The 16303-nt window shown below is 43.9% G+C and overlaps 1 protein-coding gene across 2 annotated transcripts in view; it reads right to left on the reverse strand.

The window, feature by feature from the left end:
- LOC311238789 (laminin subunit alpha-3) overlaps positions 1 to 16303 on the reverse strand; it is a 110592-nt gene that overhangs the window by 78491 nt on the left and 15798 nt on the right. For both annotated transcript variants that reach the window (XM_084326985.1, XM_084326986.1), the window contains exons 3-10: positions 13466 to 13622; positions 12595 to 12733; positions 10839 to 10981; positions 10361 to 10464; positions 9984 to 10140; positions 9684 to 9847; positions 5472 to 5580; positions 4611 to 4708 (exon numbers count right to left, since the gene is read on the reverse strand). In XM_084326985.1, the coding sequence (XP_084183111.1) occupies positions 4611 to 4708; positions 5472 to 5580; positions 9684 to 9847; positions 9984 to 10140; positions 10361 to 10464; positions 10839 to 10981; positions 12595 to 12733; positions 13466 to 13618 (1067 nt within the window). In that variant the 5' untranslated portion in view covers positions 13619 to 13622. The remainder of the gene's footprint in view (positions 1 to 4610; positions 4709 to 5471; positions 5581 to 9683; positions 9848 to 9983; positions 10141 to 10360; positions 10465 to 10838; positions 10982 to 12594; positions 12734 to 13465; positions 13623 to 16303) is intronic.

Here is a 16303-nt window from a genome sequence, read left to right on the forward strand (position 1 = left end):
TCCTTGGTATGGGCTGGTACCGGCAGTGTACCATGGCCCGCTTGTCCAGGTGCTGTTCCTCGGTGCGGGTCGTGCGTCGTGCTCACCCGTGTATAGAGTCGGGGGTCTGTAGCGCAGCTCCGCGGGAGTATAGCCTGGGCTGTACCGGACCTCCTGGTCCGGTAGAGTACTGTGCTGTCTTCGGGCGCGGTTCTCCTCCTCTTCCTCTTCGTCTTCAGTTAGGTCATCCAGTGCTTGTAGTCTCTGGTTTAGCCTCTCCACAGGATATGCTGCTCCTTCCCGGTTGCTAGGTCTCGCTTGGACCGGTGGGGGGAGGTGGTCTGTGGGGGGTATAGACCTCGTCTGTTGGTCAAGTTCAGGGTTGTTTACTCGGCTAGGGGATGCCGCCCTGGAGGTGTGTCTAGACGAGTTCCTGGAGCCTCTGGCGGAGGGAGAGGGTGTTGTCCGTCTGATCAGCTGTTCTATTAGTTGCGCTTGCTGTCTGTCGCGCTCTGCGTCCCGTAGAGCACCAGCAGCTGCTCGCTGGCTGTCTGCTCGGTCTCGGGCCACATTCTCTTCCATCTGAATGCGTCTTATTTCCAGGCGTATGTGCTCTTCTTCGCTCCGTTGCTGTAGCTGCAATCGATCGCGTTCACCCTGGAGTCTATCGCGTTCAGTAGAGGCTTTCAGGCTGACGAGGAATGCCTGCTGTAGGGTCCTCTCTGCCTCGCTGGGAGAAGGCGGTTGTATAGGGGAGCCTTCCCTCGGGGTACTCCTTGCGGAGCCTTGGAGCTCTATCTCCACGGTAATCTCCCCGTCTTCTTCCGTGCCGAGTTCTCTCTCGGTAGCGTTGTATTCCTCCCGGGACTCATCGGGGACTACTTCTTCAGTACTGGCGGGGTGTGAAGTCATGTCTGGTTCCCACTGGTCCCCACCGTGAACTTGGTCAGTTACATTAGAGCCCGTAGGGGCCTCTATGGTCGGGGTAGTCTGGGCGTTGGGGTTAGACATACTTTTACTTTCTAGTTTTACCGCGTTTACTGTTAGTAGAAGACTAGGTTGTTGACTGACAGCGTAAGCCTCTAAGTACTGAGGGAGCCGTCGTTCGCGCTGCGGGCGTTGGTTAGGAGGATCGTTTCGTGGAGTGTTCATCATAGGCCATTTCAATATTAATAACACTATATTAATATTACACTAATTACCCTCCGGCTCGAAGGACCAATTGTAACTGAGGGGTACAATTCCCTGACTGTATTACTAGATATGATACTTACTACCACTACCTTTGTACTTAATATTCGGCCACCCAGTACACGGCATAAATATATTATCATGAACACTCTCACGTAGATGAAACGGATCCAACACAAATGTACGAATTAGAAACAGGTCTTTATTTCCTACACAGCGATGGTGTGTAGAATAAGCACTTAATCACTTAATTACATTTATGAATTGAAATAGTATGCACTTTTATGGCAAGGAGTATTCGTCGGTATATCAATAGATAATGTCCAATCTCTGAAGGCGCAGGTGGTAAATATACGACCTGGAATAGTTAAGGAATAACAGCAATGATACTTTAATGATTATAGGCTGGATACACTAGAGGGGGTTAATCCGGTCGCTTGTAAGCCGACAGGAGTAGGAGGGGGGGGGGGGGGTAGAATCCAGCTGCCTCGTCCGGCCAAGGGTATCCCAGGTGAACCCACTGTAGTGCCGTTCAATGCGCCGGCGATCCTTGGACCACAGATGAAAGCAGGTGGACTCTTTGTGGGCCGGCTCTCTCCGGTCCACGGGGGAGAGATGTGGAGAGACCTCGTCTTGCAGAGCGTCTCCTCACCTTGCGTCCTCTCCAGGGGGGGGGGTTCCAACACACGGTAGTGTCGGGGGTCTTTATCCATAGAATAATCAAAGTATCCAAAGCATAATCCGTGCCTGGGAAGGCGGGCTGTCGTCGGTAGAATAATCCGGTATACAGGTCCACTCGCTCGTCGGCTCTGGGGCTCCTCGGGTGCAGCTTCACATAGGGTCAACCACCCTGGGTAAGCAGCCAGTTCTCTGCCCGAAACGATGGGGTACTGACTACGGTAGTATTCTCACCGCACGAAGCACTATATATTAACAGACTATTATTAGCTTAATAGACTACGTCCAACTCGACGATATAGTGCCAAATATGACTATTCAAATATTAATATACACGATGTCTCAATACCGATGGTAGGCCGAACTTGGCCTTACTCCCACACGTGGCATCGCGGGGAGGCTTTACGTCTGTGACTCTATTGGAGGGTAAGAAACTGGACTGAAAAGAAAGTCCTACTTTAGTAGCGCAGTATATATACGCACTATGAACAAATAGTCCCATTAGTGGTGCGGTAGCCAAATTCCTACGCGGAACTAGGACTTGTTCGTACATGTCGAGCGGTACGTTTGAACTGGGTCTGAGGGGTATGGCAGCCTGGCACCAAGGTCTCGACCAATAGTAGAATGGAGACTATTATGGGATGTTCAGTAGGCTAGAATGGATATTCAATGCATATTGTACAAGGAATATACAAGGGATATCAGGGAATATTAGAGAATATACAAATACAATTAAATATATATATATAAATAAATATATATATTCGGTTTAATCTGGCCCTTCACAACAACCTCTATCATCCTTATCATCCTCTCTATCATCTGTATCATCACCTCTATCATCCTTATCATCCTCTCCATCATCCTTATCATCCTCTCTGTCATCCGTATCATCCTCTCGTATCATCCTCTCTGTCATCCATATCATCCTCTCTGTCACCCTTATTATCCTCTCTATCATCCTTGTCATCCTCTCTATCATCCTTATCATCCTCTCTATCATCCGTATCATCCTCTCTATCACCCTTATTATCCTCTCTATCATCCTTGTCATCCTCTCTATCATCCTTATCAGCCTCTCTATCATCCTTATCATCATCTCTATCATCCTTATCATCCTCTCTATCAAGTTCAAGTTTCAAGTTTCAAGTTTCTTTATTAGTTGACATGCAAAAATACAGAATACCTTCACATGGAATGCTTTTTTCTGTTATGCTCCTATGAGGATCATAGGACGCTTGGATCATACACATACAGCTCATTACAGTAATATTCCACAATTATTACATTTTAGATAGTAATAATGGTACAGAGCCTTGAGACAAACATATGCATATTCACCACCGCAAACAGACTGGCAGCCGTCATAGGCAGCGCCATGTACGGAAGGAGGGGGGAGTGGGTTGGGGTTGTTACAGGGCTGTAGGGGGGGGGGGGAGTGATCCCTCCATCATCCTTATCATCCTCTCTGTCATCCTTATCATCCTCTCTATCATCCGTATCATCCTCTCTATCATCCTTATCATCCTCTCTATCATCCGTATTATCCTCTCTATCATCCTTATCATACTCTCTATCATCCTTATCATCATCTCTATCATCCTTATTATCATATTCATCATCCTTATCATCCTCTCTATCTCTGACAAAGAGAAGGCAATGTGTTTTCATTTCACGCTCCCTCTTTATTTGTTTTTCTCTTCAAGCAGCATGACAACACAAAGAACGCTGGACCTTTATAATAACTTGAATAAACAAATGAACCATGTCATATTATTTCAAGAGACTTGAGATTGTTTTTACACTTTCATTCTGTTTATTGTCGAAAATACTGTGCTAGATGGCGCTAAATGGTGGAACCCATTCATTTTGTGGAATGAGGGAAAGTGTCCAGGGCTGGTCTTTTGTAAATTCCAGTGAAATAACAGGACTGACACACTGACAGTTAAACATCGGCTTTTAACACACGGTAAATCCTGGGGTGGTCACTGGGTTTGGGAGACCGAGGGAGGAGAGAGAGAGAGAGAGAGAGAGAGAGAGAGAGAGAGAGAGAGAGAGAGAGAGAGAGAGAGAGAGAGAGAGAGAGAGAGAGAGAGAGAGAGAGAGAGAGAGAGAGAGGTTGAGGGAGAGAGAGAGAGACTGACAGACAAACAGAGAGAGAGGTTGAGGGAGAGAGAAACAGAGAGATAGACTGACAGACAAACATAGAGAGAGGGGGAAGAGAGAAAGTGAGAAGAGAGAGCAAGAGTGTGAGAGCGAGGTTGAGGGAGAGAGAGAAACAAAGACAGATAGACTGACATATAAACAGAGAGAGAGAGAGAGGTTGAGGGAGAGAGAGAAACAGAGAGAGACAGAGACAGATAGACTGACAGACAAACAGAGAGAGAGGTTGAGGGAGAGAGAGAAACAGAGAGAGAGAGACAGAGACAGATAGACTGACAGACAAACAGAGAGAGAGAGGTTGAGGGAGAGAGAGAAACAGAGAGAGAGACAGAGACAGATAGACTGACAGACAAACAGAAAGAGAGTTTGACCCTGTGATGAAAGCGCATCAGGTAAGTGATCCTGGCCGGCCAGAGGAATGCATGGAATCACACCTGGAAAACAGATGATTGCATGCCTCCAGAACAGGAATGCCGGGCGAACGACTACTGGCATTGTCTTCAAAATACTGGGCTGTTTTCTTTTAAGCACTGGAGAAGCCTTCTGCCAGCTCGTGTTATTATTGAAAGCATGAGATTGAGGTGTATGTAGTGATTTACCTGTCTTCAGTGAAGCGACCATGGACGGAGACACAAAGCAGCTTAGGGTTCACATACTCCATGGAGAAGTCCTCTTCCAGGACTGCATACACTTTATACTGCAGAAGAACATACATACAGTATAAACAACAAAACACGCATGCGTTTTTGATCGACTGCCAGTGCATTTTTTAACGATGCGCGTTATCAAGTTTCGACACAATTGAAATTTAAGTGTTCCACTCCAAAACACCACACATCCATTTTGTCAAACCGTAAACAATACAGATGGATATCGTGTCCCCTAAGTGGTTAAAGGAAGGGAACACCTCAAAACAACATCTAATTTAGTAGAGCCTTAGGCGTTAGGCCTGTCAGCTGATTGGAAATAGAAATGTACACAAATCTTTCTGGTTTCCAAAGTTTCTGGCTTGCATCTATGTCATAATGATACCACAACTCCTGCGGGAAGTACTTTGTAAAACTACAACAGGGTGGCTCTCCATTACAACAGGGTGGCTCTCCATTACAGCGGCCTTCTCCCTCAAACCTAAGACATGTGGGTGTTGTTGAAGCCTAGATACTGAGTATCTACACAAGCAAGAACCTGCCAATTCTATTTGTCCCCACGTCATGTTTATTTGAGGCTGGTTGGCACGATCCAGGTTATGTTCTGTTAATTAATGGAATAAATAGGCATGACTTAGCATGTTTGTGTTCCTGGTGTTCTTCGTTCTCACTCAAGAATGATAGTTAATAACTTCAACAATAACCCATGGTGAGTTTATCTTCATGCCAACAACAGTTTTTACAGATTAGGAGTCACATTTTTCAAATGGTGGATACCTCACTTTGGAATTCTTCTGAAAATGTGTTCCTCACCAGTAGAAATGAGGCAGTGGAGGTCTGAAGAAGGAGCTCAGCCTTGTGGGTGAGCTGAAACATTGCCACTTTATTCCTGCTGTCCACTGCCACGCTGCGACACAGGGAGCTGAGGGACAACAACACAACACTTTATTCCTGCTGTCCACTGCCACGCTGCGACACAGGGAGCTGAGGGACAACAACACAAACATCTAATTTCATTACATTTGCTATAATACTGGCCAAGGACATCACTTTATTTCCACAATGTAACAAGCCGATAAATGGCCTGGGTTGCGTCAGCAGAATAACTTGCTTCGGTTCGGACCTTCGTTCGTTGTGTTGGCACTCAAATCTTAATTAATGGGTTGGAACCTCCGCTTTTTAAAATTGTATACGAAAAATATATATCAGAATGTGATATATATTAGAATATCACAGTACTATGTTGTGTTTACAATAATTAGAAAGTCGCGAAAGCCCCGCACGAACACACACAACACAGTCGAGTGAGGAGGAGTCACCGTCATACATTATCAGGATATGAATCAATGCTATGCACGTTAGTCGCACTATGCACGTTTAGCTTGCTAACGTTAAGATAGCAGGTGCCGTCTGCCAACAAAGATGTTACAATAGATGTATTCACAAAATGAATTACCATCCAAACTGTAAAACTACCCATGTTAATTATATATTGCGTTGTTCTCGATGTGATGCTTTCTATGTTGGCCGCACCAAACGGCGTTTACAGGACCGCCTCAGTGAGCATAAATACGCAGCTAAGGTTCTAAACTGTGATTATGCTATAGTTAAACATTATTTTTATGGATAAACATGCTGACAGTTCTATTTCTTTTACAGCTCTAGGAATCGACCATGCCCCCCTCAATCCTCAAAGAGGGGATAGGGAGAGAGCACTAAACCAACTAGAGAGTCACTGGATATATAGACTTAAAGCCATGTCATATCCAGGGGTAAATGATACTATAGATATGGTGTCCTTTTTGTAAATATGGGAATAATTTGTGTTGGTGTTTTGCCTTTCTAGTTTAAAATTGTATATATGATGATTTATGCTTGTTATGGTCTCTAGATGTTTGAGGACTTCTAGAGGCACATACTATTGTGACAGCTATAGACCTCAGGCTGACTAGGTACACACACCTGAGCTCAATAGAGCAATCAGCACAGCCTCCACCTTGTATATAGCTCTGTTTACTCATTTGTATGTCTGTATGCCCTGAAGAAGGCCGATAGAGAGGCCGAAACATGTTGGTGTTTTTTAATGGTTCTAATATGAACTAAGCTATTTATTAAAGCTTTTTTTTTTTATATACAAGAAGAGTGCCTGGAACTTCCTTATTTTTATTAAACCATCCAAACGTTATTGAAGACTCCGGTGACCAGTGCTACGTAAAGCAGCACCCGTCTTCAAGGCCTTCAGTAGGTTTTGTGATCTGCACGGTTTCAGCCAGCTAATCACCCAACCCACAAGGGTATGTGATTCAACACAAACCACCATTGACCTCATTCTGACCTCTGATAAGTCCATGATCTCCAACAAAGGGGTGATAGCATGCAGGTTTTCTGTACCCGCAAAAAGCTAAAACAAAAGGCCGGCTGTCACAAAACAGTCACATCTAGGGACCTCAAAACCTACTCTAGAGAGGCCTTTAACCAAGAACTGGAGAGCATGGACTGGTCAGATGAGCTCAGTGGTACACAGGTTGAAGAAACATGGCTTGGATTCAAAAACAAATTCACAACAATACTTAACAACATGGCACCCCTAAGAACCACCAGGGTTAAAAATCGTGCTGAGCCATGGATGCACACTGAAATACTGACCGCTATGAAAATCAGAGACAAAAAATGCTCTGAACTTCATAAAAGTCAGACAAAGCTTACCAAAAGCTCAAACAGTGAACTCCAAGCCCACGTCGTTGAACAAAAAATTCAAAGAAACAGACTAAGAAATGACGTAAACACCATGATCAAAACCGGAAAAAATAATTTCATCAATGACAAAACTGAGGAAAACAAAAACAAACCCTGCAAACTTTGGAAATTACTCAACAACCAACTAGGCTGCAGCAAAAAACTAAACCAGATTTACAAACATAAACATAAACACAGAAAACACGCTCATCACAGACAAACTGGATGTGGCCAAATACCTAAACATATTCTTTACAAACATAGCCACAACACTGGTTAATAAACTACCCTCCGCTCCCACTCAGGGCATTATGGGGTAGAACACATAGTAGCATACTACAAAAACCTAGGGGTCCGCAAAGACGTCTTCAAACTGGAAATGGTAACAACAGATGAGGTACTCAAAAAACTGAGCGCCCTCCAACCTAACAAGGCCACTGGCCATGACAACATCCCCTCCAAATTCCTCAGAGACTCAGCAGCCGCCATCACCCCAGTCATCACACACATAATAAACCTCTCCATAAAACAGGGACACGTCCCCAAGGACTTCAAAATTGTGAGTGACCCCCCTGCACAAAAAGGGCAGCAAATTAGACCCAGGCAACTACCGCCCTGTTTCTATTCTTACCTCCATCTCGAAAATCATGGACATTTTTTTCTACGAACAGGTCAAAAAGTACCTAGCGGGAAAAAATCGAATCTACGAATTCCAATCTGGCTTCAGAACATCCCACTCCACTGACACATGCCTTCTCTATTTGAACGACCACATCAAACAAGAGGTGGACACGGGCAAATACTGTGGCATGGTCATGCTGGACCTACAAAAGGCCTTCGACACTGTCAATCACTCCATTCTGATTGACAAGCTAAAAGCAATTGGTTTTGATAGTTTATCAGTGAGCTGGATGCAATCCTACCTTGAGGGGAGAGAACAGATGGTGGAGGTAAACGGTACTCTACCCCCCCCCCCCCCCCCCTCACAGTGAGCTGTGGTGTTCCACAAGGAAGCATACTAGGACCGCTACTGTTCCTAATTTATGCAAATTACATGTCGTCAGCTTGTGACTGCAACTTGTTCTTGTTCGCGGACGACTCAGCCCCGCTGGTCTCTGACAAGAACAAGTTACAGGTTGAAAAAACCCTCAGCTCAGAACTCAGCAGAATCTGCACCTGGCTCGCTGATAACAAACTATCATTACACCTGGGTAAAACAGAGTCCATTCTCTTCGGATCAAATAACAAACTCAGCAAGACCGACGGCTTCTCAGTTACAGTGGGTGCCAATATTGTCACAAGGAAAGATGAAATTACATACCTAGGTTCCATCCTAGAGGCAAATCTTTCCTGTGACAAAATGGCCAATCCAATGTAATCAAAAAAGTCAACCAACGAACTAGATTCTTGTACCGGATCTCCTCTCTGGTAAACAAGAATACCCTGAAGACTCTGGCAGGAGCACTCATTCAAGGGTACTACGACTATGCTTGCACCTCATGGTACCAAAGCACCTCAAAGGCGCTAAAAACAAGATTACAAACATCACAAAACAAACTGGTCAGACTACTACTTGACCTTACTCCTAGAACCCACCTCACCCCTACCCACTTTTACTACCTAGGATGGCTTAGAGATGATCTGTATGTCATATATGTTATGATGAATTGAAAATGGGGGACCCTGATGTAAACAAGATGAAAGTCTTTCTCTGGTCTGCATCCCCTTAACAATTGTGTGTATTGAGCTGTATTGTACCCATTCTGCAATCTGTTAATAACATTTTCAATCAATCAATCAATCAATCAGTCAATCAGTAAGTAGGTACTACTACTTTTACTAACCATTTTTGACCGCAGCAATATGCACATAATTATGTTCTACGTTATATGCGTAAATGTGCCTAAAGTCAAGACTCGACAGTACTGAACCGGAAAAATTATTTAGGAGCACATGTGACAGTTCTATGATCATTCTAAACTAACGTTAGCTGCTAATGTCAATCAAGCTGGTCGCGGAGAGGTTTATTTCTCCTGCAGTAACGGTTAGTGTGAGAGTCTCTCTCTCTCTCTCTCTCTCTCTCTCTCTCTCTCTCTCTCTCTCTCTCTCTCTCTCTCTCTCTCTCTCTCTCTCTCTCTCATGATTAAAAACGATGGTTCCAAGGTCCGTTCGAAAAACCCTGCCGATGTTCGAATCCTAAAAACAGGCTTCGGGGACAGCTCTACTAAGCGCAGGTATAAATGTTGGCCCGGGCCTGGTTCTGGCTGTCGGACTGCATAGAGTACACACCTGTAGGCACAGGTATAAATGTTGGCCCGGGCCTGGTTCTGGCTGTCTGACTGGCCACTGATGAGCACGTTGACATTCTGGACGGTGTCCACCTCGCTGGCGTACTCCAGCACCAGGACATAGGGACCAGGCCGAGCCACACGCACACTCAGCCGGAGCTGGGACTGCAAAAGGGGACACAGGTGATAAAAAAACACACGTCACAACTGGCCAATCTCACACAACATAAGAATGAAACTGATGTTTGTAGGTCTGTAAATGTTGGTGTGAATGAAACGTCAGTGCATCCCCCAGGCCCACCTGTCTCCCAGTGAGAGAGGCCATCTCGGGGTGATCCGGCGTGGGCTGGCGCACGGGAACCTGCCTCCTCTTGCGCCCCCTGCGGGTAGAGAGCTGCCCCTGGGAGCCCAGCGCTGAGCTGAACCCGTCCATCGGCACGTGCTTATACAGCAGACAGCTGAGAGAGACACACAGGCACATAGAAACAGTAGTCAGAGGCCGCCGCCAACAAGCAAGCCATACGATAGTGACCAGCGGTAACAGTAACAGATTGGAAATAAACACACTATCATCCTTGATCTGTTTGATCAGCGTGTAAATACCAGTCAGATCTGGCATGTTAAAAGACAGGTTTAGTATTCTCTGTTCAGTTCATAGATGAAAAATCCAGGGATTACTTTGTGTCTCTGTTTGCGGTGGATGTGTACGTGCAGGGCTGGGTGATCTTCTCCTGGAGTAGAGGTGCTTCGTAGTAATCGTGGGGCAACAGTACCAAGTAATCCTGGTTAAGAGAAAAGGAGATATTTAAGAGTGTTAAAGATAAATAATATGGATTTCCTCTTTTCCTCCAATGTAATCTTTCTCTTTAATCGGTTATAAGGTATGAAATCAAGTACTATGAATCAAGTCAAATATCTGTATAACAACAAGATGTCTGAACTATTTTACTCAAAGATAAGACACAAAATAAGCCCATATTCATATAATAACTAAGTAATATTTTCCAGGAATCCCTTGGAAAAGAGATTTTAAATCTCAATGTGACTTCCTGGTAAATACATAAAAATAAAAAATAAACTTCACACCTGGCATCAACATGCGTCTCATATCTGGATTGTGTCTAGATATGATTTAGATTGCTTGTCTTGAACTCACCAGCAGAACTCCCTCTGCCTGTATGTGGATGATCCACTTCCCCGGGGTCAGAGCAAAGGGCTCAGCGAAGCCGTCCCCAGGGACTGTCAGGAAGGCGGGGGAGGGGCTGGCGGGGAACACCACCTCCAGACCCTGACTGGACCCTGCAGGACGCAATGGCAACGCAGAGTGGAAAATGTTCACAGCTGAGAGCGCACACACGCACATGCATACACGCACACACATACATGCACACACACACACACACACACACACACAGGGGCGGACCTAGCACATTTGGCGCCCTAGGCGAGATTCACCACTGCTACCAGGCTTTTGCCTCTTCGTAGTTCTCTAACGTTAGTCTTTCTTTCCTCCCATGCTCAATTCTATAAACACTTGACCGATACCCATCAATGCACAGCGCTCTAGCATGTTCTGACTGTGAACACCTAAAGCTGAGGCTCAGACCGACCGACTGTTTTAGATTTTTGGCTCATTTCCCCTTATGTTAGAATTTTTTTTATGTAAAAATAATGGTTGCAGATATAGAGGGGGGCGCCAAAACTGCACAGAGAAAAAAAAATTAAAAAATATATATATATATATATAAAATATATATATAAAAAAAAAAATGTTTTTTTTTGTTTTTGGCGCCCCCATCTGGGTGGCGCTCTAGGCGACCGCCTATATCGCCTGTAGGAAGGTCCGCCCCTGCACACACACACACACACACACACACACACACACACACACACACACACACACACACAGTTCAATGACCAAATTCACGTGGAGATTTGTAACGACATGGACAGATTTACATAAACTGTACATGGAGTATTACTTTGAGTCCTTTGTTATTATGAATGGTTACTAACAGAATGTAAGCGGACCGGGGTACATCTCATTATATATTCAAAAAGAAATCATACAAAATAATCATTAAATGTTTTCATATTATGATTAGTGCTGTCAGGCGATTAAAAAAAATTTTCTAATTAATTACAGGATTTGTAATTAATTAATCTAATTAATCACATTTTAATCGCATAACCATTTTAGGCCTGCTATTCTATATTCTATAATCATATTTCAAATGTCTGGATGGCAGAATTCAGTACTGTATCTACAAAACCTTCTGTTTAATCATCTTCCATTTATTCATTTGCTTAGATTTTTCAGGTCTGGTAAATTTTGGCATGGTGTTATTCACAGTAAAAAAAATAAAAAAATAAGAATTTAATTGATATTCTCATTTGGTTCATTACAATTTACTCAAGCCTAGTAACAGACACAGTATTTCTGACACTGGGAAAATATTCCCTGAGATCCATAGATGTCAAGATACCAAGAACATGCAAATGAACCATATTTTTTTTAAAGTCTGTAAATGTGTATTCTACGTTCTTATAGAATGAATGAGATTAAAAAATATTTAAATAATAAAAATAAAAAACTTTTTTTTTTAATAAACTTTGAGTTAATTTTCACAACGCGATAATTTGCTGTGTAATTAATTAATCTAATTAATACGATAAACTGACAGCCCTAATTATGATGTGTATTTTTTAGCAAACTGAGGTAAATTCTCTGGCTGATGTGAGTGGTACGACAAGATGCATTCAGCTCTCAAGGCTCAGGTGTCAGCCAGGTTAGAGGGGTGAACAGGTGCCAGACCAGAAGTACACACTGCATAACATGATCTGAGACCAGGTAGCTATAACCCTGAGGTGTCGTGGTGAAGCTGAGTAGGTGACAGAGAGGACAGCCTTACCTGGGGCTCCCTGGCTATTGGTAGCCTTGACACTACCGGTTACACTGGTGCCACCGGGGTTAGCGAATCGCAGAACCACGCGGAACAAACGCTGCCTTGCATCGCTCACTTCAACATGCACTGTTACTCTCACTTCACTCTGCAGAGACAGGGGACGGGAGGGACACACACAGCTGATTGGTGGGGGGAGGGGGGTACAGGACAGGAAGGGTGATGGGGAAAATGTTAATAGTCTCTAGCAGGCCATGCGGGTAGCGAGCTATAGGGGTTAACCGACAGACAGCAAGATAAAGCCAGGAAAAGAAAGAAAGACATAAGTAGGCCCGTCACTTACAGTCGCAGCAAGACTGAAAGCCAGCCTCATCCACCACCGAGATCCTCGCTCTCACCCGCGCTGCCCCCTTTCGGTGGGGGGTGGCATAGCGCATTACTATATGGAAAGGGCCAGGAAAGCCTACGGCAAGCTTTAGGATGACCTCTGGCTGAGGAGAGATAAGGTTAGAGCTCCATATCCCATCAAACGGCCTCACTGTACTATGTAAGGATGGGTTCTGGGAGAACTACCCATAGTGAGGTCAGAGAGAGGGAAACTGCAGCGGTATTAAGAGTAGTTGGAAAAAAGGGCAACTACAAAATCATTGAGATGACAGACAGGGTAGACCCAAAGTTCCCCCATTCCTGTTGCCTTAATTCCCATTATTGACCCAATAACAGCTGTTGCTTTCCTCAGACAAACTTTGTTCACAGCTGTGATTGGAGGATCCAGCAGAAGAGGGAGGGGCTTGAGATAGGTCATTTACAGTACCTGACATATTTGATCAACACATAGTAATGTATTTCATGGTGTGAAGCTATGTGAACACACGCTGACCTGTGCGGGCGACATGACAGCATAACCTCTCCAGCTAAACTCTGGGAACTCGTCGTGGCTGTAGTGAAAGCGCACAGGCCTGGCGTTGGGAGTGGTGCCGTCCTCCACCTCAAACTTCAGCTGATGCAGGCTGGGAAAGAAGTGTCCAGACATGGGCCTAGTGGGGGAAAGATTGAGGATCAATACCGTGTTCAGGGTTCCGACAGACATTGCAAAATGAAATTCAAGGATTTTCAAGTACTTTTACCAGCACTATTTTTTTTTTATCAGATCCAATAGTTATGGCTTAAAACCAATTTCCGACAATTAGTTACACTTTAAATGAAAATAAAATAAATCTTAATTCGGAGACATTTTATCATGGATGAACAAAACTTTCAATGCGAATGGTTGATTTAAATTTCAATGATATTTTAAGCACCTTGCAAAAAAATTGGCTGTTTTCAAGGAATTCCAGGCATTGACTTTTTTTCAAATTTTAAATCAAGCACTTTAACACTTTCAGTGCCAGCCATTAGACGGCCCCGCTGTAGCAATGCCAACGCTTTAAAAGATAGGAGTGTGTCACCTTGTTTGTAGAAGAAGTTGCCTTTGAGAACCAATGGTTCTCGAGCCGTAACGGCACATGGGGCAGGAGCCTATCTCCTGTTTCCGTAGCGTGAGGCAGCTTGATGTACAAGTACACCCCTTGGACATGACGCTAGTATGTTGCAAGGACTTCCCCCCAAACCAACCCTTGATGCTGAGTGTCAAGCAGGGAGGCTATGGGTACCATTTTTTAAATAGTCTTTGGTATGACTCGGCCGAGGCTTGAACTCCCAGCCTCCCGAACTCAGGGCGGACACTCTACCCACGAGGCCACTGAGCCGGTTTGTTTGTAGAGCTAAACCTATATTCTATATTATAGCCATGGATACAATACTATGGTCATTTGACAGTGACTTTCTTCCGGGTCAAGATGCAAAAAAGAGAAAATGTTTCCATGCATACATTCGCGCGTTATCCCGTGGTGTATATAAGTATAATTTCAGAGTGGTCTAGGGTAATTCCCGAAAGGCTGAGTAATAGCCTTATACGTTAATTCTACTATAACCGTTGGCGTTTCTTGCCAGAACATGCTACTATTCCCAAATCAAATTTATATAGTAGGTATTATGTTTCATCATGAATGCATGAAAGGGGGGGGGTTTGATGCTTTGATCCTCACCAACGGCATACGTTGTGCGCAGGGGTGTACAGTGCGATATATATGTCGCACGTGCGACACTGACGTCAGTCTGTGCGATGAAAGGATTGACTTCAATAGCACTGGTGCGATGGCCCGCGATGGCCCGCTATCCACTTGGTACTTGTAGTCTTGTGCGATTAAATACAATGTCCCTTCTGCGTAAGACTCCATATATCAAACACCAAATCCCATAATCCCTAGCGAACAATATCCCCGCGAGTTGCGAGCAGGCTCAGATCACAGGCTCAGATCACAACACAGCAGGACTCGTCTGTCTCAGCAGCAGCAGCTCGTCTCAGCAGCGTTTGGAACGCGGACATTGAAAACACCCAAAACAAATCCCTGCTGTTTTATTCGGCAACGGGTCAAATGCATATAACATGCTTTGCAATCCTCGCGTCATAAAGTCCGAAATGAACGTTACATTAGCATGAGCTAACAACAAGCTGTTCAGAGCCATATAGAGAGAACAGCAGACGGGCAGAGTGAGGAAGAGGGGGCAGACATTCTCCCTTCTCTGTGTGTGTGTGTGTGTGCGTTTGGAAAGATCACATGAAGTCAGACGAGTATATTATATTGATAGTAAATGTACTGAGGGTGGACAGATAATGTTGATATTTAAACATAAAAAATACAATACAAAATAAATGTATTCATGATCATGCAACATAAAACGTTTGCGTGTTGTGAGTTCCAAAACATTTAACTTAAAGTTTAAAGCTCAATATATCAAAACGTGGCACTTTACAGTGAACAGGAGGTCTATGTGTATTAAAAACAATAGATTGTTTTTCCTTTAAAAGTCTGGATGAGGTCAAAAATAAAAATGTCAAATGATATTTCTGTTGCCTTTTTTGAGTTGATCTAATGTTACTGATTGTGTTAAATGGGCTTATGTTATGATATCGTCTCATATCGATTGCAGGCACCTGCATCGTATCATATCGTGGCATATACTGTATCAGCAAATATCGTATTGTTGTCCAAAGAATCTATATCGTATCGTATCGTGATGAAACTGGTGATTCCCACCCCTAGTAGAGTCCATACACCCAACACCAAATCCCATAATCTAAGCTTACACATAACGTGTCTGGCTGTGTGACGTCAACTTGTCAGCATAAAATGACAGCCAAACATGGCACTGCAACTAAATAACACAAATACAATAGGCACATTTGTGACTGTTACAAATATAACACATTTTATACTTGTGCTACAAGATTTTGGCCTGTGCTACAAAACGATCAACCTCTGTAGCACCAGTGCTATGTGCAAAAAAAGTTAACGTACAGCCCTGCGTTGTGGAGTAACGTTACACCCACACGTTGCGATCGAGGTGAAGACATGGTTGGATCAACACAGGATTGATATCATATAGTCCTTACAAAAAGAATATTCCAGTTATCTCATCGCGATTCCAAGTATTGGTGTCCATCATGTCGCCAACATAATCCACCACACATCATGCATCGGGAGCATTTGACGCTTCTCTTTTTTTTTGACTTAAATTTTTTTTATTTTCAAACAAAACATCCACATACAATAATACAATTGGCGGTCAAAATTATAAACGACAGTACAATACAATTCGATAGATAAGAACTAAA

Source organism: Notolepis coatsorum (assembly GCF_963971535.1).
Source record: "Notolepis coatsorum genome assembly, chromosome: 13".
Lineage (NCBI taxonomy): Eukaryota > Metazoa > Chordata > Actinopteri > Aulopiformes > Paralepididae > Notolepis > Notolepis coatsorum.